Source organism: Bison bison, unplaced genomic scaffold (genome assembly GCF_000754665.1).
Source record: "Bison bison bison isolate TAMUID 2011002044 unplaced genomic scaffold, Bison_UMD1.0 scf7180017864465, whole genome shotgun sequence".
NCBI lineage: Eukaryota > Metazoa > Chordata > Mammalia > Artiodactyla > Bovidae > Bison > Bison bison.
This window is the reverse complement of record NW_011495026.1, coordinates 9,741,210-9,768,860: the sequence shown is the minus strand read 5'-3', so window position 1 is coordinate 9,768,860 and position 27,651 is coordinate 9,741,210. Positions and strand designations below refer to the sequence as shown.

Here is a 27,651-nt window from a genome sequence, read left to right as displayed (position 1 = left end):
GACAGCAGCCCACCAGACTCCTTCATCCCTGGGATTCTCCAGGCAAGAACACTGGAGTGGGTTGCCATTTCCTTCCCCAATGCAGGAAAGTGAAAAGTGAAAGTGAAGTTGCCCAGTCCTCTCCGGCTCTTAGCGACCCAAGGGACTGCAACCTACCAGGCTCCTCCGTCCATGGGATTTTCCAGGCAAAAGTACATAGGTTAATTATAAATACAAATTAAACATGTATAGATATTCATTAAACTGAAGAATGGTGTATAGTTAGTCTGCCTCATACAGCAACATTCTTGTTATTGGGGATAGAGACTGGCTAAATAATAGGAGTAGAAAGTTAAGTTTAATCATTTCCTACAGTTTTAAGTGCTCTGTGAAGGCTTGAGTGAGCAACGCAGAGGCATTGAAGATTTTAGAACAGAGGAATAAAGTGCCTGGAATTGTACATGTGGAAGTGTTGTATAGGTAGCGATGTGTTAAGTGGATTGAAATGGAGAACTAGAGATGAAAAGATGAGTTAATGAAATGGCTCATGAAAGTGGTAATGAAACTAATGGAACTCTTAGCTTAGGTGGGCATGCCTTTGATAAGGTAAAAGAGAAATACAGTGGAGGTCTTATTTAATTGACTAAATGTAGGGAGTGGAGAACAAAATTCCCCAAGGCAAATGGGAGAGTGGGAGATGGGTATTTAAAAGTGTTGTCTTTTCAGGATGAAGGAGGCCTGAGCGTATTTTTTATTTAGGACGAATTAAGAGAGTTCTACTAAAAAAAAAAAAAAAATGGCAAACTGATAGAGAAAGATTCAGAGAAGGATGAGAAGTGTTGGAATTTAGAGTCCTTTATAGAGAGAAAGAACTTTTTGACATAAAATGTACTTTTTCTCCTAAGAATGTTTGGGAAGGCAGTATGGACAATTCATAACTGTACTGGTTAGTTTGCAGATTTACAGCCTCAGTTTTCTATCACAGTAGGAGGTGACTTACATTAAGAAATGTGTCAGGCACTTTTAAACTTTTTTGAGATTTATTTCTTCAATACCTTGGAGTTGATTTTAGGGATTCTTTCACTTTTTTTTTTTTTTTTTTTAGGAAAAAAATGATTTTTTTTTTGTTTCGGCCTGGATAAACATTCATGGTATTTATTAGCATCCAATACACATTATTAGAGACAACTATACTATTTTACATATAAGACTCTAAAATTGACCAGAGACAGTAATATTAAGTAATACAATAAAAAACTAGGTAAGGTGATTTAAATATATGTAAAGGTTGGAGTGAAATTGAAAGAGAGCTCACCACAGATCCACAGAAGGATTACCAAATACTGCTGAGAGTCTAGATATTTAGAACCTCTTGTTGTCCTTATTAGCTTAGCTATAGGAGTAGAAGAGGATTAATCCAAAGCAGATGTAGCAAGACAAGTCTTGGAAGTTGCTGAAAAGGAGTTTAAGGTAAGATTATGAGAGAAAAAGGAAGTCACCTAACTTTGGAATTAAAGCATTGGTTATTTCCGTGGCCAGAGAAGCCTTTTAGGATGGTAATCTGGGATGGGAAAAGGAAAGAACTAAAATGACTGGTGGGTTTGCACGATTAACTAAGGGGCGTACAGATAACAAAGATTAGGAAGGATGGAGGATGGCTTGAACCTTGAAGAATGTTTCCTTTGGGATGAAAGAGCAAATTCAAGAAAGAGTAAACCCAAGAAAGCGTATGCCAAGCAAATATACAAGGGAGAGAAAAATTCTCCCTAAATTTCCAGTGTAGAGTGAATTGTCTGAATTCTGTCGTTCTAGACCTTCAGGCCTTCACAGGAGTAGTAGCCTATCTTCCCAAGCACAAACAAATGAGGTGACATAAAGACAAGTGAAAATGTAGACTGGAGTCTCACTGCAAAAATGGCACACCTCCATTTTGATAAATTTTTTTTAGGCTTCAGGAAAAGAGAATGTGTGGTGAAAAAGAGTTAGAAAGGAGTCAATGAATCAGTTTAGAATGTAGAAGAAGGAAAAGGAACCATGAGCAGAGAATGAGTAGTCAAGATTATTATTACTGATCTACTGTGAATACATAGAGTTGCTTTTATTTGGGTTAGCACTCAGTGACTATGAGGTTCAGTTAACTAGGGACTTAGCCAGAATGATGTATTTCCACAGCATATATGATACTTAAAATGTAAAAGTTCTTTGTCAGCAAATGTTAAATGACTTTTGCAACCAAGGGATGCCATTTAAAAGTAGATCAGCTATTAAAAATACAACATATAAAATGTTTTTATATTAACAGAGGAGATTGATAAGCTCTTTTCTGAACCTTTTATAGCAGATATTTATGGAAACACAGTAGATATCCATGCCTTTTTTAAAACAAGAAGTAGAATGCTTTAAACTAATTTTATTTTCCTTGTACTTTCACTCAAGCACAATCAAGGAACTTTGTGTTTATGATTAATTTGAAGATGGGTGGCACATAGTAGGTGCTCAAAAATACTAAGTTTTAAGTAAAATTAGAACATATTTATTATACAAGGCCTATTTTCCCCTTCACATTATAGTAATAATATGTACTGAGATAATATGTAAGAAAAATAGCCACAATAAATGTTGAATTATAAATTGAGCTAATATAAATGTGTTATATCTTTTAGGTTGTTTTCAAACCTCTTCTGAGTCATACAGGGATCCAGTCACAGGATGCAATGCCACTCTGCTACCGAATGTACTTCGGAGAACACCTTTCATTTTCAGGGACTTTGGACTGCCTTAGAGCAGATATTGTGGATTCAGACACGGCCAAAGAGAGAAAAGGCAAAAGAGCAAGAAGGTGTCTTGCATTATTATTGGTTATATGTAAAAATTTGTACAAAAGTTGTAATATCTGCTTTTTAACTTTGCTTTCTTCTAGTGCTTTATGTGGAAGTAATTTTAATAGCCTAAGGAAAAGATAACTTCCGCTTAACAGAAATAGTAGCCACGTTTTCTTAATAATTTGTTGATTTTATCACTAGGTTGTGAGACCTATTTTTAGGTATATTTTTGTAAAATGTTAGTACATGTATGTTGTTGTTTAATTGCTGAGTCGTGTCTCTTTTGCGACCCCATGAACCATAGCCTTCCAGGCTCCTTGTCCATGGCATTTCCCAGGCACAAATACTGGAGTGAGTTGCCATTTCCTTCTCTGGGGGATCTTTTCGACCCAGGAATTGAACTCATGACTTCTGCATTGGCAGGTGGAATCTTTACCAGTGAGCCACCAGGGAAGCCATGAAAATTACATGTATCAGGGTCAGCCAAAGCACATATATTGATACATATACTTTATTTACTGTTGTAGTACTATTTTATGATCTTATGGATTAATTTTATATACTATTCTTAGAATTTATTCCTGACCTCCTTTCTAAGTTGACTTGTAGCAGGTAGTATTTTCCATTAAGAACAGAGTAGATGTCATGTTGAGAGTATAGCTTTGTCTTTCTGACAGTAGTATGGTACCATAACAGTAACCAGGCAAGCTGAAACACTGCAGAAGTGACCTTAATGATTATTAAGATTAATGGGGAAAATTACCTTTGTTTTGTGACCTGGAAAAATATTTCTCAAAATATTAGTCTTTTACTGTTTATTATACATGTATAGGAAAATGAAAAATATAATAAAACTGATATTTTGTGCATACAGTTTAAAACATTAGAAACATTTGAGAATTAAAATGTTTTCTTTTTTAAAAACTAGAGGGTAGTTTGTATAGTCCTTGTCTGCTTGCATCATAGTAGCTTACAACACAGAAGGAGCATCTTTTCTGTGCTTTGGCAAATGTCATACTCCATTCTAAGCAGTTTCCAGTGTTTTACCTTTGCACTTTCAGTGTTGTAATATGTCTTCACTAGTTCTTTTCAGCCCCCATCACTTTCTTTGGGATAGCTTCATCCCTTTTGTCACGACCACATCTTCTTTGTGCCAGTAAGTTTGCCTTCTCTGAGTTCCATGAGCTGCATATCTAGAGTTTCTAGATGGAAGTGCCAACATTTTCATACTCAGTTGTTTTCTTTTATAACTCCATTAACTTTTTAAAAATTTATTTTTATTGAGTTAATGTTGATTTATAACATTATATATATATATAAATAATGTGTACAACATTCTGTTTCTATTCTTGTATACACAACAGCATGCTTGCTACCAAAAGATTAGTTTCCTTTTGTCATCATACATTTGAGTTCCCTTACTCGTTTTGTTCTCCCCTCCCTTACCTCAGCCCGTACCTCTCTGGTAACCACTACTCTGTTCTTTCTATCTGTGCGTGTGTTTTGTTTGGTTTGGTTATTTATCTTATTATTTGTTTTTTATATTTCGCATGTAAGTGAAATCATACTGTATTTGTCTTTCTTTTTGACTTATTTCACTTAGCATAATACCATCAGGTTCCACCCACGTTGCAGAGGACAAGGACTTCATCTTTTGTTATGCTGAGTAGTAGTCTATGTGTGTGTGCACTTGTGTGTCTATATTTTCTTCATCCATTCATCCATTGGTGGGCTCTTAAGTTGTTTTCATATCTTGGCCATTGTAAATAATGCTGTGATGAATATAGAGGTACATATATATCTTTTAGAATTCGTGTTTTTGTATTCTTTGGAAAAACACCCAGAAGTAAGAAAACTGGATCATAAGGTAGTTCTAATCTTAATTTTTGGAGGAATCTCTATATACTGTATCCCATAGTGGTATACCAATTTATATTTCCCACCAACAGTGTATGAGAATCCTTTTTCTCCACATCCTTGCCCACACTTGTTATTTCTCACGTTTTTGATGATAGCTGTTCTAACATATATAAGGTGATATCTCATCATGGTTTTGCTTTGTATTTCTCTAATAATTAATGATGTTGAAAATCTTTTCTCATGTGCCTGCTGGCCATCTGTATGTCTTCTCTGGAAAGATACCCATCTATGACTGAGTGACTAACACATACCACCCATTTTTAATCGTTTTTTAAATTACTGAGTTGTATATAAGTGTGATTTTGACTCGACGTAGAATAAGATCAAGAAAGAAGACTTAAGGCCTAGTTTCCAACTTGTAAAAATAAGAAGTGTGTTGACTTAGAACATACTTCATCTTGGAGATTATTTTGCTAACAAGTTAATAAAAACTATTATTCTGGGGAAAAAGAAAAACAACCTTGTCGTTTTCTTTTTTTTCCACATTTTTAGGCAAGGCCATGTGAATCTTCCTCCACTTGAGTTCAAACCGGCATTGATGTTGGAAACCTTTAGCATCAGCGCTGTTGTAATGGAAAAATCCGTGTGCACCCCTCAGAACTCTACCAATGCTCTTTCATTTCATGATCTCAATAAGCGTTATTATAATACTTTTCACTGCAACTTTACTATTTCCTGTCAGTCAATAAGCCAGCATGTAGATATGGCTTTAGTTCGTCTCATTCATCAATTTAGTACGATGATAGATGACATCAAAGCAACTCAGACTGACATTAAACTTAGCAGATATACAGCTGGATCAGCTTCCCCAACACCTACTTTCAAAACCAGAAAACACCGGGATTTCCGCTCATCCGACTTCAGCCGCAGTTCTAGGGGAAGTCTTAACGGTGGCAATAGAGTAAATAATACAAAGAACAAACGGACCAACAACGAGAATAACAAAAAGGAGTCTCGAAACAAAAATTCATTAGGAAGATCTGAAAGAAGAACTTCAAAAGTGTCTAGGAAAGGTTCAAAAGATGTGGTGGATCATATGACTATCCACATGGATGACTCTGATTCAATTACAGTATCAGAACAAAGCGAGCCTTCAGCCGAGTGCTGGCAGAATATGTATAAATTGCTTAACTTCTATTCACTTATCTCTGATCCAACAGGAATACTGGAAAAATCTTCAGAAACATTTGGACCAGCAGGTAATGGATATTTTTATATTTAAAAAATCTGTTTAGAACAACAATAATGCTAAAAAAAAAAAAAAGGTTATTCACCATGTATTCTTGTTGTTGTAAGAACTGGATAATTGAATGCATAGAATTGGCAGTCACCCAAGGAGAGAGAATAGTGATGGTGATCAGATATTCTACTGCCCCTTTTCCCATCCTTTCTAACTTTTACACAGTCAGCTCTTAAAGAATTCAGACAGACCTGCTTTCAAATACCTGAGTCTCCTATTTATTTTCAAATATGACCATGGGAAAATGGTGGAAATTTTCAAAAATTATTTTGGTGGAGCAGAGGACAAAGAAGGCTAGTTTGGAGTGTAAAGGAAAGAAAAACAAGGTAGCATCCTTCCATTTTGCAGTATCTAAGCCCACATATTTCCATTTACTTAAAGGAGTTCGGAGCCCTACAGAGCCGACATGTAAAGTTGTGTTTGAGAATGAACAAGACAATACTAGTGTGACTAAGAGGAAACGTAGTTTGGTAACTGCTGAACCTCAGCATGTTACTCTGATAGTGTTTGGGATTGGCATGGTGAACCGCACACACCTGGAGGCAGACATTGGTGGGCTAACAATGGAATCGGAACTGAAGAGGATTCATGGCAGTTTTACACTTAAGGAAAAAATGAAAGGTATGATGACATCCTGATACCGGGGTGCCACTTTTCTGAAGAAAGCCAATGCCATGTCTCATAAATTCCTACGTGGTGATTTTTCTTCAGAAAATGGAACTTCCCATTTATATGGATCAAGAGTGCTAGAGTATATAGTTTTTTTTCCTATTCTTAATGGTTTAAAATTTTTCTAAATATTTTGTGCTACTAGTTCTGAGATTTAAAATGTCATTGGACTATTTAATGGCATTAGGCTCTTTAATGCATGAATGGCATGGTAAACTACATATTTTGCATTATTCCAGTTTTGACACATAACACATATGTATATGTGAATGGATAGAAAAACCTTCAAGGAAATTTTTTTTTAATTTGTTCTGGAATAGTTTAAATTTCATTGTACCTTTAAAATTATCTTTTCTCACTGAATATATTATGGATGAAATGAAATTTTAATATGAAGTGCAACTAAATTTCCAGAATTCATAGTTGGTTTTGTTTCTTTTTTCACATTTTAAGATGTTTTACATCAAAAGATGACTGAGACATGTGCCACTGCTCATATTGGTGGGGTTAATATTGTGCTGCTTGAAGGGATTACACCAAATATACAGTAAGTGTGTTGTCTTTTTAATTATTAAAGTTGTTTGTTATAGTATTATAGGAAACTTAAAATTCATTGGATGAATCCTGTACCTAGTAAGACTTGAGATTTATATAATATTGACAGATACTGTGCTTCTATCACTAAGAATATCACCAAATGAATTTTTTTTCAGAAAAATTATTTGCTCCCTTTATAAAATGGGTTTACTGCCAGTCCTGCCACCCTAAAAAACTGACTGCCAGTACATTTTAAGGTTGTGTAACAGGAGAAATGATTACAGTGTAGATTTCAGTTAAACATATAAGATGCAAGAGCTCACATAACTCAAATAAGTAAAACAAAATTATAATCAGAAAATAGTCTCTTGATTTTACTAACTAATCATTGCCCAGTATTCATGCTGGGTTTCAAAACTTCATCTTGCCATTTTTTCATTTAAATAATTTAACAATAAAGCCTATGACACCCTCCTCATAGTATAAATAAGCTTTCTACAGTGAGTATACCATTCCATATTGCTTTCTTTTGACTCTTTGCTCTCACCTTTTCAATGTTCTTTTTGTGTATCTGTCCAAAATTGTTCTAATAATAATTACCTTTACACATGGTATTTAGATCACTAATTAGTTATCAATACATTTAACCGTTCACTTTGCTCATACACTTGGGAATATATACCTTCATTCCTAACTTCCTTTCAGTGGAACAGTTTTATGCTATAACTCAAATTGTATTTTGATAATTTAGTCAGATTTTGAGAATTTGCTCATTTTTAGTAACTAGTTAATGTCCTACTATTGTCCCTTAAAGCATCTATCATGCTAAATACTGACACAATAGAGGATCTAGTTCAATGTTATAAAAATTAAATATTAGTCAAAAATTGACTCATTACAGGTCTATTCATGACATTTCATACATGGGTAATATGATGACTGTCTTGGGGAACATTTCCTGAAATGGATGTGTAAATCTTGCTGGGGCAGTTATGACTTATATATCTAGAACCAAAGAGTGTATTTCATTATAGCTGCTTAAATGGTCCTGATCACATTTCCTAAGCTGGCTTTCTAAAGACCAGAAATTCCAGTAGTTGTGAGATAAGATATTTTCTGACTATTCAGAATGGGAGGAAGGGTATTATTATATAATAATTACAGTCTAAATGAGCATCTATTGTGGACCTGGAACCTCATATACATTATTTAATCCTCACTACAATCCTATTAACTGGGGCGGTTTTATCCCCACTGTTAATAAATAAATCGAGATTCAGAAAGATCAGAGTGTTTTCCTAAAATGCTTAAAGTCATACAGTCAGTAAGAAGAGGTGCCTGAATCTCCACACCTTCTCCCTCACTATGATGCTTCAAAGAAAGTCACCACAGACTTAGGTTCATGATTCCTTTGTTGACTCTGAATTTAAAGTATCGTGGTTACTTTAACCTATTCAGAAGTACAACAAATTTCTTTAAATGTCTCCTGTGTTTTATTTACTCCATCCTCTCAATACTCTTATCTGCATTAGCTAAGAGAAGGCTTCAAATAGTCTCTAAATTTGCAAAACATATTTATAAAATACTTTTTTAAGTATTAGTTGATATTTTTTTGTCTCTAAAAAAAGAGGTCAAGCCAAGATCCCTTAACTTTTTCATTAAAAAAATAAAACTGTATTTATTACTTGCTACCAAACTCTAATAGTATTGATAAGACTTTCTGGATTTATTCTTTGGGTTTTCATTTCTAGTTTCAATTAAAAGAAAATGAAATTTCAAAAAAGTTGAAAAAGTTCTTCGAGTGAAAATTTTTAAAATGGGAAATAAAAGCTTTCCAGATGATTAGTCATATTGTAACTAATTTATGCATGAATGTTTATTTGCTTCCTTTTTGTTTTCCTGCTTTCTCTTGAATCTTCATCTGTAGACTGGAGGATTTTCCTACATCTCCTACAAGCACAGCCAAACAAGAGTTTCTGTATGTCATTATTATTCTTTTCATGGACTTTGTGATTAACATTGTATTGGATAGTTTTAGAGATAAAATATTAATATTTAGATTATCTGCATGGCTGTGAATTATGTAGTTAGTTATTATTTTGTGGCTTTAATATAGATCCTTTCATAGATTATACAGTTTGCTAATATTCATGGAAAACACACAGGTAAGAACTGCCTTTTTGGTAATTCATACCTTCTTTTATTGTTGAAATATTCAAAATTATAGTTGTATGTTGCTTTGAGCTCTTTTAAGACCTGTTAATATTAAAATTTATATTATCACAAATCCTCATTAATATTGGTTGTGATAATAGAAGCTGAAATTTTTAACTTTGCAAGAGAGTTGACAGGTTTGCAAAACTAATTATTAAAACACTAATATATGAAAATATCTACATTGCTCATCCTTCTAATTCTGTCTGTAATATGTAGAGAGTTTGCTCTATTGTCAAATTTTATATGTGTCTTTTATACTGTATATACTTTAATATTTTTGATTGGCTTGATTTTACCTATGTATATCTGATATTTTGTGGTAGTGAGCTCTACCAAGCATTACGTATAAATATTTGTGATGTAAATCTTAACCGCCATGACAATTTAGTATGTTACTTAGCACTGATTATTTATTTGAACATTTTCTATAAAATTCAAGTATGCTGAATAAATTTAGTTGAATCTGCATATTTTGTTCCAGGCTAGTAAGATTATCAATAACTGGTGAGATTTATTTCACTGTGTATTGATAATAGGCCATAGACAAAATATCATCAATTAAGAACCCTTTTTTGGGATTATCTGTGATCTATATCACTTTATCAGCCAACTAAAGTACTAATAAAGAATAAATGCACTAATACTAAATTAGAAAATTGATTGTTTTTTGGAAACCACTCTTCCATATTAATATCATGTTAAAAGGTATAGGAAAAAATAGCGATTTCCACTTTAGTATTTGTAATAGCTAGAGAAGATTTATTGTTTCTTTTTTTATCACTGAGTTCTCTGGATGTATAACAAAAAAATAAGCATGGCTTTAGAAGGGATGCTTTTTAATGACTGAAGATCACATCTTCATCCACTCAACTAACTAGGTTTCTAGGTTACAAATTATTGTCTGCACACTATGTTAGGTCTTAAAGATTGAACAGTAAGCAAATGAGAGGTAGTTCCTGTCATAATATCACTTTATAGGCCTACTCCCTCCTTTTTCAGGCCTTCCTGCTAGGAGAGTTAACATATAAAGTACAATTGCCAAATACGAAAGACAGTTCCAGTGATTTTTAATAGATAACTAGACAATATGTGATCATAACACTCTCTGTCCCCACTGTAGAGATTTTCAGGCAAAACTGAGTTGAGGCAGGCAGCATGGGTCAGGGTGCCTTCCTTTTCCTGCCCCTAAAGTTTGGGCCTGAATGGTCAAGGAAGTAGGGTGGAGATAGAGATAATGAGGACCTAAATTAAATCCTCAAATTCTTAACCTGCATGGATAAGCGTGGCTGGTCTACCTATAAGGCCCTATTGTCTGGACACAGGAAGAAAAAGAAGATGAGGAAAACTTGCCTCATTAGACACTGTGGTCATTATAACTTAGGTTCAGAGTGCATCTAGCAGAACTTTGTCAAATAGACCAGCATTGTCAATGAATTCTCAAACCAAACTTCTTGGTCACTTGCTGTGAACTTTTTGCATATATGTGGCATGCCTGGCATGCTACAGGTTTTTATAGTCATCTGTTTAAAAAGACTTTGACCACTTCTTTCCTGTGTAAAAGTTTACTACATGTTTTATGATATAGATTAAGGCACAGCTCTTTTAAGACTTAAAATAGAGTTATGAATAGTTAATTCATTTGGCAGCTTGTAAATTGTTTAATTCCACATTCTGGGTCTCCTTACATCTTTAACACATACAGTATGACAAGAGTTAATCAGATTCTCTGCAGTGTGTGGTTCAGTTTGATCAGTTTAGAACTATCCTATTGTCTAGCTCCAAGAAACATTACTCACACTATAGTCATGGGCATCATTTATGTAGCCTCCAGTGTGAATGATGCCCTCTGGAGTTGGGCAACACAGAGTCCTTGAAGTTCTTAACATCACAGTTTCCACTGGTAATACCACAGATCTGCAGTAGCAAAGTAGTCAGCACTTTCTATTCTGACATTTGGTGTATAATTGAAAATCAAGGGTTGTGTATAGGCTACTATAATCAAAAGTAACATTTAAGGAGACTTCTATAGATTATAAAGTAAAATAGTAAGATGGGTGTAGAATTTCTTGACTGTCATGATGACAAGACTTCTTTGTAAATTTATGCTTAGTTTTATTCAATGCTGCTAAGTCGCTTCAGTTGTGTCCGACTCTGTGTGACCCCATAGACAGCAGCCCACCAGGCTCCCCCATCCCTGGGAGTCTCCAGGCAAGAACACTGGAGTGGGTTGCCATTTCCTTCTCCAATGCATGAAAGTGAAAAGTGAAAGTGAAGTCGCTCAGTCGTGTCCGACTCTTAGCGACTCCATGGACTGCAGCCTACCAGGCTCCTCCGTCCATGAGATTTTCCAGGCAAGAGTATTGGAGTGGGGTGCCATTGCCTTCTCCAAGTTTTATTCAATAAGTGAATGCTATTCACAAGTATAAAGTCCTTTGAATTTTAGCATCATCTAAGTGTTTTGTCTTATGTTGAAATTGATTTTAAAATGGAATCATTTTATTATTAGAATAGTTAAGATTCAAAATTCAGTAACTAGTCAGCATTCTAAAATCTACCATCATTCTGGTTAGAACAGTTCCATAGATTACTTTTTTCCTTTCTCTAATTAGTGATAGTCTTTGAAAGTGGTTTCCTTTGAAGAAGAAGGCAGATATAGTTCTGTAGTAAACATTTTTGAAGTTAGTATAATACCTGGATTTCACTATCTGTAAATAATCAAAACTTCTGATAGAACCACTCTTAACGCTTCTCAAGATTTGTTCTAATATAAGTTAAATGTAATGCATTGATTTCTTAGGTCCTTGAGACTATAAATAAATTGTCAATGAATCCTTTGTAGCCTAAGTAGAGATAAATATATGTGAACTGATCCGTAGTTGATATGAAATTTGCACTTTGTGTGTTTTGCTTAATCTGTTGTCAAGTATCCTTCGCCCATTTGAAAGATAACATTTATGTTAAGCTTTCAATTTATGACAGGACCTTTAGTGGTGTAGTTCATTGACATGAACCTTTCTGTTGTATGTGTCAAGACTGCTTCATTGTGACTTTTACATACATGATTTTTACAACATGCTATCTGTGGAATCTCACAGTTGTAGTGTTGAGTCATTCTTCTGCTGTACTTCTTTCTGCTCATTTATTTCACAAAATTCAGTGAGTGTCTGCTATGTTCAAAGCATTGTTCTAGGTATTGGAAGGAAAAAACAAGAAACCAAGAAAGACAGTATTTCTATTTTATATTTGTACCCGTAAAACTTACCAATTTTTAACTAAGTAGTAGTTACTCTTTATGAATTGGACTTCTATCATTTCTTTGCCACTCACTGAAAATAAAAAAAATGGAAAATGCAAGTTGAATTTCATCTTTCTCATTAATTTCTTTTAGCTTATTAGCTGATTATAAGATTAATTTCTTTGACTGATTAGATTTTAAGAGGTATAATGGTGTTTTTCTTCCTTTTGAAGTTCAGTCTATATTTTCTTAGTGGTTGTAGAGATGCCTGAAATAAGTTGAAGAAAAATGGAGTTCTGAATGGGGAAAAATAAAAATGGAATTTTGTGTTGTATATGTGTAATATGTCAGTGTTCATTCTCTTCCATATAAGCACAAAGATATATTCTTCTGGAAACTCTTTATTAAAGAAATAGAATAATATTCCATACAAACAATAAAGTGTATGTCAGTATTTTTAGAAGATATTATTTCTTCAGTATGATTTAAATGCATGGAAAATCTTATTTACTTCAATAAATGATTTAAAAGCATTTGTCTTGCTCTCAAAATACATTTTCAAAATTTCTCTTTATTTGACCATATTTTAATGATCTTCCTTCTCTATTAATAGAACTGTAGTGAAATGTAGTATTGCCAAGTCCCAAGCCCTCTACAGTGCCCAGAGGGGATTGAAGACTAACAATGCCGCCGTGTTCAAAGTAGGAGCTATCAGCATCAATATTCCCCAGCACCCTGCCACCTTGCACAGCATGATGGTTCGAAGTTCTCACCAACTATCTAAGCAGATCTCAGATCTCATCAGACAGCCTTCTACAGCGTAAGTTATTTATTCAAGTTTTGTGATTCTGTATAGTATTTCATGTCATTTTTTGCCGTGTTAACAGTAGTTTGGAGGAAGACAGAGGTTACATTTAGAGTAGTGACTTAGGGATAGTGGGGCGAGTGAAAAATAGCTAAACATGATTGTGGAAGAATCATATTGAAGTGTGTGTATTATTGAAGTAGTATGTTACAGATGCAATTGTCAATCTTTCATATTACATCAGTAAAGCTTAGGAGAGCCTAAGGATTAGTGGACATTATAAAGGGGTACTACTAAAAGGCAAACTGAAAAATTCTAGGACTATAACAATCTTTATTTCCTTTAATTTCATAGAAATTTGTGACTACATAGATTTATAAAGTTGCAGGGCCATTCTTATGTCTCGTGCATGGTTTTGTGCTGTCCTTCATATGAAATTCTTGTACATGGTTCAAGGAAGGATTTGATAGTACTATTTACATATTTTAAAAGGCAGTGAATGGGACTTCTGCAGAGTAACCTTTAGCCAGGGTTTGTACTGCTGAGCTCTTTTCCTGGTCTCCAAAGCTGTAACTAATGAATAACTAATAAAAATTTAAGTAAAAGGTAAAAGTTTGCCTTGTTACATTTCCTTTTTTCCTAGTCTATAAGGCAGAAAGACATTAGTGTGTTTTTTGATGGTGGCTTAAAGCAGTGATTTTTTTTTCCAGTTTGTTCTATCTAGATCTTTAAATTCTGATGTAGTATTAATTCATGTCTAGTTGATTAAGTAGTAATAACTCACATGTTTTTCCTGTCACTGGAATATGAAATCCAGAATGTATATATGAGCCTTAGTTATAAAATTCTCTAAGGAATTTTTTCTTATTAGAATGTATTGGCAAACAGAGTGGAGTAGTTAGAAAAAAAAAAAAGACTTGAGTCAAACTACGTGTGTGCTCAGTCTCTAAGCCATGACCAATTCTTTGCAGATACAATCTTATAGCCTGCCAGGGTCCTTCTGTCCATGGCATTTTCTAGGCAAGAATACTGGAGTGGGTTGCCATTTCCTTCTCCAGGAGATCTTCCCAACCCAGGGATTGAACTCACATCTCCTGCACTGGCAGGCGAGTTCTTTACCACTGAGCCACCAGGGAAGCCCAGGGTCAGACTGATTGAATTCAAAACTGATTTTACAAATTCATAGTTATGCTTCCTCATTAGTAAAATGAAGATAATAGTACCTACTCACAGGATTTTTGTTAGATGAATAAATGATATGAAATGTACAAGGCACTAAGAATAGTACCTGGCACATAGGAAGCACTCAAATAACTATTATTTGTTTTTGTTGATGTTAGTTATTATTATTCATAGTGGTAGTAATAATAGTGGCAAGTAATAGTATTGTATCAACAGAATTGCATGATGGTTAAGTCATAGAATCTGGAATCAGACAAACTTCTGGTTTCACATTAATGATATGAATGATCTTCGGACAGCCTTAACATCCAGTTTATATTGTTATTACTTGATTACTTTTCCAGATCATTTTTCAGTGGGTGTTTGAGGAAGACTTAATATGATCTGGTGTTGGAAAGAAAATGTGTTCACAGTTCATTTTTTCTGTTTTTCATTGAGAATTCCAATTTTATACAATTTTTATTTTTTATACAATTTAAATCTTAGTAGCTGTTCTGTTTGTGTCCCTTTTTCACCTTTTAAACTTTCTTTTTGCTTTATAGCCCACAGCCTGTAAAAGAAGATATTGCAACCCCCCTACCTTCTGAAAAAACCCCAACAAGTGTTAATCAAACTCCTATTGAAACAAATGAATTTCCTCAACTACCAGAAGGTTTAGAGAAGAAGCCTATTGTCCTTAAGTTCAGTGCCATGTTAGATGGTATAGCCATTGGAGCAGCACTTTTACCATCTCTGAAAGCAGAATACAAGATGGGACGAATGAGAAGCCACGGAATGACAGGTAACACTGAAGTTTGAATTCATTCTTAAAATGTATTAGTGGTTTTGAGTATTAGTAATATTTTGGTGAAAGGCAAATTTGGTTTTATAGAATTATATTAAAATTTAAATCATTTTAATCAAAACACTTTTAAATTTCATTAACAGTGTTTTTCATTCAGTCAAGTGAAAATAGCAACACACTTCATTGAGTGACATCATGGACCCTGTTTTCATTCGAAGTCTTTAGAGTTATCCGCTATTTAGAGACCATTTCCAATTTAAGTTGAATACATTTTTACATCTGTTAGGTTCCTATAGCCTGAATTGGTTTATTTTCACATTGAGTACGTTTAGCTTTAATCAGAGGTTGTGTTTTGTGATCCTTACATATCCTCTCCAAAAGTCACTTCGCTGTTGTATTTTTTTTCTGAAATGTATCCTATTTTTCAATCTGTTAAAATATTTTTCTCTTATTCTATTGACATTATAAATTACATTAGTAGTTTAAAAACATATATACACATATGTGAGTTCAGTTCAGTTCAGTCGTTTAGTCATGTCCGACTCTTTGCGACCCCATGGACTGCAGCACGCCAGGCCTCCATGTCCATTACCAACTCACAGTGCTTACTCAGACTCATGTCCATAGACTTGATGATGCCATCCAACCATCTCTTCCTTTGTCTACATCTTCTCCTCCTGCCTTCAATCTTTCCCAGCATCAGGGTCTTTTCCTGTGAGTCAGTTCTTCACATCAGGTGGCCAAAGTATTGGAGTTTCAGCCTCAGCATCAGTCCTTCCAATGAATATTCAGGTCTGATTTCCTTTAGGATGAACTGCTTGGATCTCCTTGCAGTCCAAGGACTCTCAAGAACCTTCTCCGACACCATAGTTCAAAAGCATCAATTCTTTGGTGCTCAGCTTTCTTTGTATTCCAACTCTCACATCCATACATGACTACTGGAAAAACCATAGCTTTGACTAGACAGACCTTTGTTGGCAAAGTAATGTCTCTGCTTTTGAATATGCTGTCTAGGTTGGTCTTAGCTTTTCTTCCAAGGAACAAGCATCTTTTAATTTTATGGCTGCAATCACCATCTGCAGTGATTTTGGAGCCCAAGAAAATAAAGTCTGTCACTGTTTCCATTGTTTCCCTATCTATTTGCCATGAAGTGATGGGACCGGATGCCATGACTTAGTTTTCTGAATGTTGAGTTTTAAGCCAACTTTTTCACTCTCCTGTTTCACTTTCATCAAGAGGCTCTTTAGTTCTTCACTTTCTGCCATAAGGATGGTGTCTTCTGCATATCTGAGGTTATTGATACTTCTCCCGGCAATCTTGATTCCAGCTTGTGCTTCATCCAGCCCAGCATTTCTCATAATTTACTCTGCATATAGGTACATATGGTACCTGGTAAATAACCAGGGTGATAGTATACAGCTTTGATGTATTTCTTTCCCTACTTGGATCCAGTCCGTTGTTCCATGTCTGGTTCTAACTGTTGCTTCTTGACCTGTATACAGATTTCTCTGGAGGCAGGTCAGGTGGTCTGGTATTCCCATCTCTTCCAGAATTTTCCACAGTTTGTTGTGATCCACACAGTCAGAGGCTTTGGTGTAGTCAATAAAGCAGAAATAGATGTTTTTCTGGAACTCTTGCTTTTTTGATGATCCAAAAGATGTTGGCAATTTGATCTCTGGTTCCTCTGCCTTTTCTAAAACCAGCTTGAACATCTGGAAGTTCATGGTTCACATACTGTTGAAGCCTGGTTTGGAGAATTTTGAGCATTATTTTGCTAGTGTGTGAAATGAGTGCAATTGTGCAGTAGTTTGGACATTCTTTGGCATTGCCTTTCTTTGGGATTGGAATGAAAACTGACCTTTTCCAGTCCTGTGGCCACTGCTGAGTTTTCCAAATTTGCTGGCATATTGAGTGCAGCACTTTCACAGCATCATCTTTCAGGATTTGAAATAGCTCAACTGGAATTCCATCACCTCCACTAGTTTTGTTCTTATAGTGATGCTTCGTAAGGCCCACTTTACTTTTCATTCCAGGATGTCTGGGTCTAGATGAGTGATCATACCATCGTGGTTATCTGGGTCATGAAGATCTTTTTTGTATAGTTCTTTTGTGTATTTTTGCCACCTCTTCTTAATATCTTCTGCTTCTGTTAGCGTACCATTTCTGTCCTTTATTGAGTACATCTTTGCATGGAATGTTACATACCATTTCTGTCCTTTATTGTGTACATCTTTGCATGAAATGTTCCCCTGGTATCTCTGATTTTCTTGAAGAGATCTCTAGTCTTTCCATTCTGTTGTTTTCCTCTAGTTCTTTGCAGTGATCACTGAGGAAGGCTTTCTTATCTCTCCTTGCTGTTCTTTGGAACCCTACATTCAAATGGGTGTATCTTTCCTTTTCTCCTTTGCCTTTTGTGTCTTTTCTTTTCTCAGCTATTTGTAAGACCTTCTTAGACAATCACTTTGCCTTTTTGCATTTCTTTTTCTTGGGGATGCTCTTGATCACTACCTCCTGTACAGTGTCACAAACCTCGGTCCATAGTTCTTCAGGCACTCTGTTTATCAGATCTAATCCCTTGAATCCATTTGTCACTTCAACTGTGTGTAAGGGATTTGATTTAGGTCATACCTGAATGGTCTACTAGTTTTCCCCTACTTTGTTCAATTTAAGTCTGAATTTGGCAATAAGGATTTGTGAATAAATGTATGTATGTATTTATATATATGTGTGTATATATATAGTGTGTATGTGTATGTATTTATTCCTGGCCACAGATCTTGATTTTAATAAAGTTTCTGCTACTCTTTAATTTCCTCATAAGGAATTGGGGAAATTTGGCCTGAATAATGGTTTAGGTTGTATATTTATAATTGAACAACTACATGCCAAATTGTTGATTTAAGTGTTTAGAACCAGCAGTAAACTGCAACTCATGCCATATCCTTATTTGGAATATGTTCCCATTATTAATTATTGTTAAAGTCAAAGAAACATGCGATTATATAATTTTATACTTAATGTTTTCAGTAAGTATAAGTTAATTGATTTGACAGTTTCTCTGTTTCCTTCCATACCAAATCAGGATCAGGAGGCAAATTATCAACTGCTAACTGTTCTCTGTGAAGAAAACATTGTGTGGAATAGTGCTTTCTGTTTTTTTGTTTTGTTTTTGCACTTAGTGAATTTCTGTTGTTTTAACTCTTGTAATAAGGGCAGTTTCTTTTCTACCTTCTGTGAAATTAAAAACATTTTTAAGTGTTCCTCTAGCACCAATGCTGCACACCTGTTAGGCTTAATAAGTGATACTTGCTGGCTTAATAATACTGGCTGACTGTTTATAGTAACCATTTGTTGTTATTCAGTTACTAAGTCATGTCTGACTCTTTGTTACCCCATAGACTGCAGCACGCCAGGCTCCCCTGTGCTTCACTATTTCCCGGGGTTTGCTCAGATTCATATCCACTGGAGTTGGTGATCTTATCTAATCATCTCATCCTCTGCTGCCCCGTTCTCCTTTTGCCTTCAATCTTTCCCAGCATTAGGGTCTTTTCCAATGAGTCAGCTTTTTTCAGGTGGCCAAAGTATTGGGGCTACATATATTTAAAAACAGGAAAATTTTCTAAGCAAATTTAAAGTATCCTTCTCATATCTTTAATCATAGGTTTTGGGAAATGCATACTTTTTTCATACTCACCATTTATTGGACATAGTAAGTAATGAAATGAGTGAATGAGCACCTGAACAACAAAAATAATTTCTCTTTTTTTCTTACAGGTGCACAGACCAGGTTTACATTTGAGCTGCCAAATCATAGACTGCGTTTTACTTCAAAAGTTTCTGCCACAGATATGTCAACCATTCCTCCTTCTGCCAGTCTTAACCTTCCTCCGGTTACTATGTCAGGGAAATATATAATGGAAGAGCATGATAGTTACTCAGATCAAGTGTGGAGTATAGATGAACTGCCTTCTAAGCAAGGGTACTATTTACAGGGAAATTATCTACGTTGTGTGGCAGAAGTAAGTTCACTTTTAAATTTTCTTATTCTTTGTAATTTAGGAGCCTTTGGGATTTAGGTGTACCAAAATATGTAGTGATCCAAATTTTTGAGAGAAATCATCAAATCATTTATTGCTACAGAATTTTGTGCTATGTCTGGTGGGAGTGTGTGTGTGTGTACAGGTGTCTCTCTCCTTATAGTTTTATTTAAACATTTTTTTCTTGTTTTAGTCATCTTTGGATTCATATTTATTATATTGGTTGCCACATGCATCTCTGCAGTATTTTCATTATTCTTTTGATTATAAAAAAGCTAATAGTATTTAACATTGGTCAGGTGCTGCATGTGCACTGACTTGTACAGTTCTTAAATCAGCTCTTTGAGATAGATATTTTATTCTCATTTATAAGTAGAGAAACTCAACCTTTAGGGTGCTTACGTGATTCATCTAGGTATACATACTTATTAACAATATAAAGGTCACACAGAGAGAAAAAATAATTATAAGCACATTCACAGACTAGTTTCTGTACTAGGGCAAGTTGAAAACAAGCATACCTGAGTCCATCGTTATTTTTTCCCTTTATATCTGTACAATTAGCACAAGTTTAAAAAGCATTTTGGTATATTTTTCATTTGATTCATGGTAAGTAGGTCATTTGTTACTGTCCTAATTTGTTACAGTAGAAAATTGAATTTAAAGAGATTAAATGACTTTCCCTAAGTCCCCCAGCTATCAACTGAGAGATGCTTGAATCAAAGGCATGCTTGTCCCTCGGCTTACTTTGTCAGAAAAAACTGCAACCTTCTCAGAAATCAATTTGACAACTATTTGTTTTATAAATTTTATTCTCTAGAATCTGAAGTATCTATAAGAATGCTCTTTGGCTTCTTTCTAGAAATATTACAGCTTGTAGGATATAGCTAAGTCTGGTTTGCCTTCTTTAGACTCTGCTTGTCCTAGAACCTCTCATGTACAACATGCTAGAAGTCTAATATTTACTTACTAAAAAGTAGATTATAAAGGCTATTTCATTTGTGCTTTCTACTTCTGAAAAATAAGTGTCCCAAACTCTAGTTTAGCAATACTATTATTAATATTTCATTTGACAGAAAGTAAAGCAAATCCAATCTAGTATATTGCATAATTCCTTATTAATGTTAGCTATTATAAAGATATAAAGTTTATAATTGGGACAGAATACCATCCTAAATTTACTGAGAATGCAGTTAACTACAAACATTTGAAAGAGTCTAAAGTTGCATCTCTCTGAGAGTTGCCCATTTTACTATGGCCTGAAATAGACACATGTGAAAATCATCTTTACCCATCTGATACCACTCTGTCCACAATGAAAGTGCAACTTAGACTTTATGTGACTTCTCATTTAAGAAAAGACTGCTTACATGTATTTTGCACTTAACTTTTGATCAACATATGAACACTATCAAAGTGACAAATGTTGAAGCATTTCCCTTACTCATAAAGATGCTTCAATTCATTGTAAATAAGCTCGGATCCAATTAAGCCCTGATTTCTATTTAATCTATTAGTTAATTGTTGTCAGAAATTCTCTATACTAATCATGGGACATGCATTATAGGAAAGCTGAGTTTAGTATATCTGATTTGCTAATTCAGCTTCATGTAAGCTAATATAAGTTTCATGAGAACCATAATTTTGTTGTTTTTATTCACAGTTGTATCCTTAGCATCTAATGCAATACGCAGAGTAGATGGTCAATAAATATTTGAATGAGTAAAAACATTTTCTTTCACTTATACTGGCCCATTGTTCTAACACTAAAACAGTGGCCATTAAAAATAAATATTACTCTGCATAATCAGTATTGAAATTAGCAGGTTACATAGTTAAAGTATAATTTTCATTCATTTTCAAAAGATTTCTCTTACCTTATTGTCTACTGTTATTTTTTTAAAATAAGGAGAAATGGTGTCTAACAATGTCAGGCCAGTAGAATATTAAGGAATCTGAGTATTTTGACCCTTCATCAGTATATTAATTTAAAGTATCATGTAAGTAATTGTTCTTCCTCACAGTTTGGGATGACTTATGTGAGATGTCTTTAAGATTAATATAGTCAATATGTAATCTAATATTCTGATTTTGTTTGGCAGGTTGGTTCATTTGAACATAATCTTACAACTGATCTTCTAAATCACCTGGTATTTGTACAGAAAGTATTCATGAAGGAAGTTAATGAAGTAATACAAAAAGTTTCTGGTAAGATGATCTGCTACCTTACAATATAGAACATTCTCACTGGCTATAGGATGGTCCACGTACCAGTAATATAAGTATTGATTCTGTCATTTAGATAAAATTATTAACTTCCTAAAAACTCTGTATTCCTTTTATGGCTTTCTCACCTACAGATGCTCCTGCTTATTACTTTTTTTATGTGTAATATATACATTTACAATTTATTTACTGTAAACTATACAAAGCTCCCTATGCTTCCCTTCCAAAAAAAAAAAAAAACAGCTTAGAGTGTGTCTGTTAATTAACTAATCTTAATCATTGTGGACAGAATTTATTTATTTATTTATTTATTTTTTTGGTTACAGAATTTAGTATCAGTTTTAAGTATTTTTATTTTAATTCTACATCAGATGGTGACTATATGCTGGCTACATGGTAAATTGTCTGTAGCAACCCTTATTATATTTTTGCTGTTTCTCAAGAATCAATTACAAGTAACCTTCTTAATCCCTATTTTACATTTTAACAGGAAATATATGTCTTATTTAAAAATGTTTATTTGATTTTTAATTCACAAGATAGAGTATTAAGAGGAATTAGGGTGGAAAACAAGTTAACTGTATAACAGTTCTTGAGGCTGAATATTTCCAAAGTGAATATAAATAATCATTTTAAAATAATAGTTAAGCTTCACCAATAAAATGGCATCAAGAGGTGAGTCCTCCATTGTTGATAAATAAATTAATTCATTTTACAAATTTATTAAGTATCTATTCAATTATATTTGTGATGAGTTCTCTGAATGACAAGAAGAGGGTGCTGTGTCTATGCCAAAGGAAAAACTAACATATTCTAAGGAATCAGAAAAGGCTTCACACAAAGGAAGTCATATTCAAAACCTCACAAGTGAAGTCTCATTTGGCAAGAAAGGAGAGAGAAGATTCAGGCAGAGCTTATGGGCCAGTATTTGATAAGGCTTTGAAGGAGGACAGAACATGGATTAGGAAATTGAATTACATGGATAAGGAAATCGAATTATGTATAGCAACTGTGTGTGCAAGAGATTTTCCTGGTTCTCCTGGGTTGATTCTGCTTGTGTCTGAAGTTAGGAAGCTACTTGATGGTCACACTGATGAGGCCTAACAGAGGTATAAACACTTACAAGTGAAGTAGAACAAATCAATTAGGAGTTTTGGAATTTTTCTGAAAATGGTTGAATACAAACCATTAAGGAAGTGATGAATATATAGCAGAAGCCCTTTCTGCCACTAAAGGTGTCTCTTCTTGGAGATATACAGAAGTTTTGATGTGGCCTATTTACCTGGTTAAAGTCACATTAGAACATTATTTATACAAATTAAGACCTTTTCAAAACTGCTATTGCTAAATATGTATAATTAAAAAAACAAACCCTTCCAGTAACTAATTTTGTATCTCTTACAGTACAAGTGTAGAGTTCCTGGTATTAGTATGGTACTGTAAGCCATACTTAAAGTGGTTTTGATGAAAGAGAAAGGCTTTTCTTAACCTTTGAATTACATCACTAGGAGTTATAAGAAAAATAGGTCTATGAATAATGAACTGGAAAAGGAAACTGGAAATTAATGTTCTACCCATGAAGACTTGCCAATTACTGTGAAAAATAAAGAGCTCAGACAATGATGCCAATTTGGCTAGTGGCCAGATCTGCTTCCTGAACCATTCCTTCCTAACTGCAGAGACAGCATGAATCCTAGGGAAATAGCTGAAACATAAGTCACATATCATCCAGATGGTCGAGGGCCTCATGGAACACAGATGTTCCCTTATCTTTCTCAAAACCAGAGAATGTAACAGATTATTGAGAGGGAGTGCTTTGAATCCTTGTAGCCCAATTTCTTAGTATTCTAATGTCTGTATTGCTTCCCTACTCTCCCATAATCCTCACGATGATTTTCCTTATTTATTTTTAAAACTTTTTCCTCATGCTTTCCCTTTATGTTACATTTAGGTTTAGGATATTTTCTGTTGCATAGGAATACTCATGTTCACAACCATCATCAAGTTTGTTAGGAAAATTCTTTTTTGAAGAATCAGTTCTTACAATCTTAATTGTGCATAGCCTGCCTGGGTTTCAGAAAGCTGTAGGTAAGCACTGACCTGGTAAAGAGAGGAGATCTATCTTTTATTATGTACAGCCCGATGTGTGTAATCTATTTGTAATGTATTAGTAATATATTTGGAGAAGGCAATGGCACCCCACTCCAGTAATTTTGCCTGGAAAATCCCATGGACGAGCCTGGTGGGCTGCTGTCCATGGGGTCGCTAAGAGTCGGATACAACTGAGCAACTTCCCTTTCACTTTTCACTTTCATGCATTGGAGAAGGAAATGGCAACCCACTCCAGTGTTCTTGCCTGGAGAATCCCAGGGACAGAGAAGCCTGGTAGGCTGCAGTCCATGGGGTCGCACAGAGTTGGACTCGACTGAAGTGACTTAGTAGTAGTAGTAGTAATATATTTATATATATATGAAATAAGGTTACCAGTTTTACAATTAGATCAGGTATATGTTTAATTCATAACAAGGTAAAAAACTGTAGAGTTAATGTACCTAGTAGTGTCTCTGATATTTCCATAAACTAAAAAGATTGTGTAATACATTTTGTAAGAGGCAGAGCTTGTCTTTTAAATTAAAATTTTTTGAAACTATATAAAACATATTGAGCTTTCTGGTTTGTCCTTCTATTTCAATATTTTATTGGCTATTCTGGGTATTTTGTCTCTTCACATACACCTTAGAATGAGTTTGTTGATATCCACAAAATAAGTTGGTAGGATTTGGATTGCATTGAATTTAGAGATCAAGTTAAGAAGAACTGATGTCTATCTTTTATCAGAGTTTTGTAGTTTTTCTCATGTAGATCTTGTACATATGTTGTTAATTTATATTAATACCTAAGCATTTTAATTTTTGTGGAAATGTAAATGGTATTGGGTTTTAAATTTCACATTCCACTGTGTATTGCTGCTGTATAGGAAAGTGATTGATGTTTGTATATTATTAAACTTTGTATCCTGTAACCTTGCTATGATCACTTATTGGTTCCAGGAACTTCTACATAGATGATCAAGTCCTTTGTGAACAAAGACAGTTTTATTTCTTCCTTCCCAATTTGTATATCTTTTATTTCCTTTTCTTGTCATATTGCATTAGCTAGGACTTCTTGTATGATGTTGAAAAGGATTGGTAAGAGGGGCTATGCTTGCTTTGTACTATGAGGGGTATGTACTATGAGGGCTATGCTTTGCTTCCATTATCATAGTGGAAAAACTGAAAGCTTTTCACCAATTAGCATGGTTTTAGCTAAAGATTTTTTTTTTAGATATTCTCTATCAAATTGAGGAAGTTCTACTCTGTTTTTAGTTTATTGAAAGTCTTTATTATCAGTAGGTTTTGAGTTTTGTCAAATGCTTTTTTTGCATCTCTTAATAAGATCATGTGACTTTTATCCTTTAGCCTGTTGATGTGATTGATGAATTACATTAATTTGTTACCTACTGGGAAGAAACTTCCCATCTCACATTTGCTCCCTTGGATGATGCTAAATTCAATACACATAGAAAAAGAGGAATCATTTTGAGATAGAATATTTGAAAGATAAACATGCAGAAAAGCTTTTAAAATAAGACAAAGAGAAGTGGAAGCAGAGATTGGATTTCAAAATGTTAGAACATTATTTCCTGAATACCACATAGCCTGAGCAACAAATGGTTTATTCATAGGAACTTTATCCCCAGGGTCCTCTACCCCAATTTTTTCTTAAATGTATAGGACAAACTTTTATTATCACAATCTTTGTTATTAAAATCTGTTATCTTATTTTTCATTTCTCCACATTTAGTTTTTCCTTTGTTCTTTTTTGTTTAAAGAACATGTAGAAATAAATAACCAAGGTCATATTTTTGATTGAAGAAATTTTTTCATTGTACTTTTTCCTTCAAATATATTTTCTGAGATGTATAATCATGTTTGGTATAGTTATATGTATAATGTTTTAATTTAGGCCATATAAAAAGTTCTTAATTTTCTATATATGTAGTACTATCCCTATCTTATATCTTCCATCTGCCTCAGTGAAATGTGCCATGGCTAGAGTTCCCTGTTAAAGATTCAGTTAATGATCAGTAAAAAGGAATGTGTGTGTGTGTTTAAACACATAACATAATTACTCTATTCCTTTTGAAGAAATTGCCTCAGACCTTCAATTATCTAATTAGTTACCCTCTTTTAGGCGGGGAGCAGCCCATTCCTCTTTGGAATGAACATGACGGAACAGCGGATGGAGAGAAGCCTAAAATTCTACTCTATTCTTTGAACTTGCAGTTTAAGGTAACATAAATAATAATATAATAATGATTCCTTAAGAAGTATTTTTCCACTTAATGTATGCTTATAGAAAACTAATATGATACATGAATATTCCAAATAGAAAATAAAATTGAAGTATTAAATATAACCCTATTCACTTAGAGAAGAAACCTTAACAATTGAATATCCTTTAGGATTTTTCCTGTTTGTATTTAAATATATATATATTTCTGCCTTTATAAAAACTTTGAATACCTCTCCACTTCAGAACATTTAGATCTACTTTATCTTCTTAAACGGCTGTGCTATATTATACAGTTGTAACAATTTAAGTACTTCCTTCTAATGAACATTGATTTTTTTCTGATTATTGCTGTTATAAATTACTCTATAAGAAATGTTTTGTACACTTGTCCAATTAAAATAATACCTTAATGTAAATCTTATTACTTCTAATATTTATGATATGTGTTCTTAAAAATAAAAATTATTCATACCAAATAGCTACTTGTTATTAATGTATTTAACCCATGAAGAGTCTGTATTTTGAATACAAAATACTGAAATGAATTTAATAGCTAAAAAAGTTCCTACTGACATGAGAAATTAAAGGATGTTGCCAGTTTTATCAGTTCAATAGGCATCCAAGATATTTTAGAACTTGGTATTTTATTTATCACGTATTGAAGTATTTCATTTGAATGGGTGTATATTGTTGATTTAAGATTATTTTTTTCCTCCAAACATATATAAACTACTAGGGTATTCAGGTAACAGCCACAACTCCCTCAATGAGAGCTGTACGATTTGAAACTGGGTTGATTGAACTGGAACTTTCAAACAGACTTCAAACCAAAGCTTCACCAGGAAGTAGCAGCTATCTGAAACTGTTTGGTAAATGCCAAGTGGATTTAAATCTGGCTCTAGGACAGATTGTCAAACATCAGGTGAGTGCTGAATATGTTGATATTAAAACTGACTTTTAAACGCTGCATATCATTTTGAACTACTTTAAGTATTATTATACTTTAAAAAGTATTTAGTTTAAGTTCTGAAAATTTGATTGTAAATTCTAATGAAAATTCATTAAAGAAGGCCCTTATAATTTTATCTGGCATTTCATTTGAGTATTTTGGCAGTATATTGTTCTGGCAAATACAATCACATGAAATTTAATCTAGTATCTTCATGAATACTTATAATTTCTCTTGAAATTAAAGTTTTGTTAACACTCTATATTAACATTGCGCGTATGCTAAGTAGCTTCAATCATGTCCAACTCTGTGTGACCCTATGGAGTGTAGCCCACCAGGCTCCTCTGTCCATGGGATTCTCCAGACAAGAATATTGCATTACCTGCGTTTGCCAGGTAGGTTTTTTTTACCACTAGTGCCATCTAGGAAGCCCCCTGTATTAACATTAGTCAATCCTTTAAATGTTACTGGGCTTCCCTGGTGGCTCAGATGGTAAAGAACCCGCCTGCAATGCAGGAAACCTGGGTTCGATCCCGGGGTTGGGAAGATCCCCTGGAGGAGGGCATGGCAACCCACTCCAGTATTCCTGCCCGGAAAATCTCCATGGACAAAGGAGCCTGGCAGCCTACAGTCCATGGGGTCACAGAGTCAAACACGAATGAGTGACTAAGCTCCTGTCTGAATAATGGCAAATTTTGTATGCCATAATGTTAA

The 27,651-nt window shown here is 34.2% G+C and overlaps 1 protein-coding gene across 4 annotated transcripts in view; it reads left to right on the top strand.

The window, feature by feature from the left end:
* KIAA1109 (KIAA1109 ortholog) overlaps window positions 1-27,651 on the top strand; it is a 195,544-nt gene that overhangs the window by 115,887 nt on the left and 52,006 nt on the right. For all 4 annotated transcript variants that reach the window (XM_010860282.1, XM_010860283.1, XM_010860280.1 and 1 more), the window contains exons 46-56: window positions 2,643-2,818; window positions 5,214-5,920; window positions 6,343-6,582; window positions 7,084-7,177; window positions 9,095-9,145; window positions 13,233-13,439; window positions 15,149-15,387; window positions 19,165-19,409; window positions 21,530-21,635; window positions 25,887-25,984; window positions 26,725-26,910. In XM_010860282.1, the coding sequence (XP_010858584.1) occupies window positions 2,643-2,818; window positions 5,214-5,920; window positions 6,343-6,582; window positions 7,084-7,177; window positions 9,095-9,145; window positions 13,233-13,439; window positions 15,149-15,387; window positions 19,165-19,409; window positions 21,530-21,635; window positions 25,887-25,984; window positions 26,725-26,910 (2,349 nt within the window). The remainder of the gene's footprint in view (window positions 1-2,642; window positions 2,819-5,213; window positions 5,921-6,342; window positions 6,583-7,083; window positions 7,178-9,094; window positions 9,146-13,232; window positions 13,440-15,148; window positions 15,388-19,164; window positions 19,410-21,529; window positions 21,636-25,886; window positions 25,985-26,724; window positions 26,911-27,651) is intronic.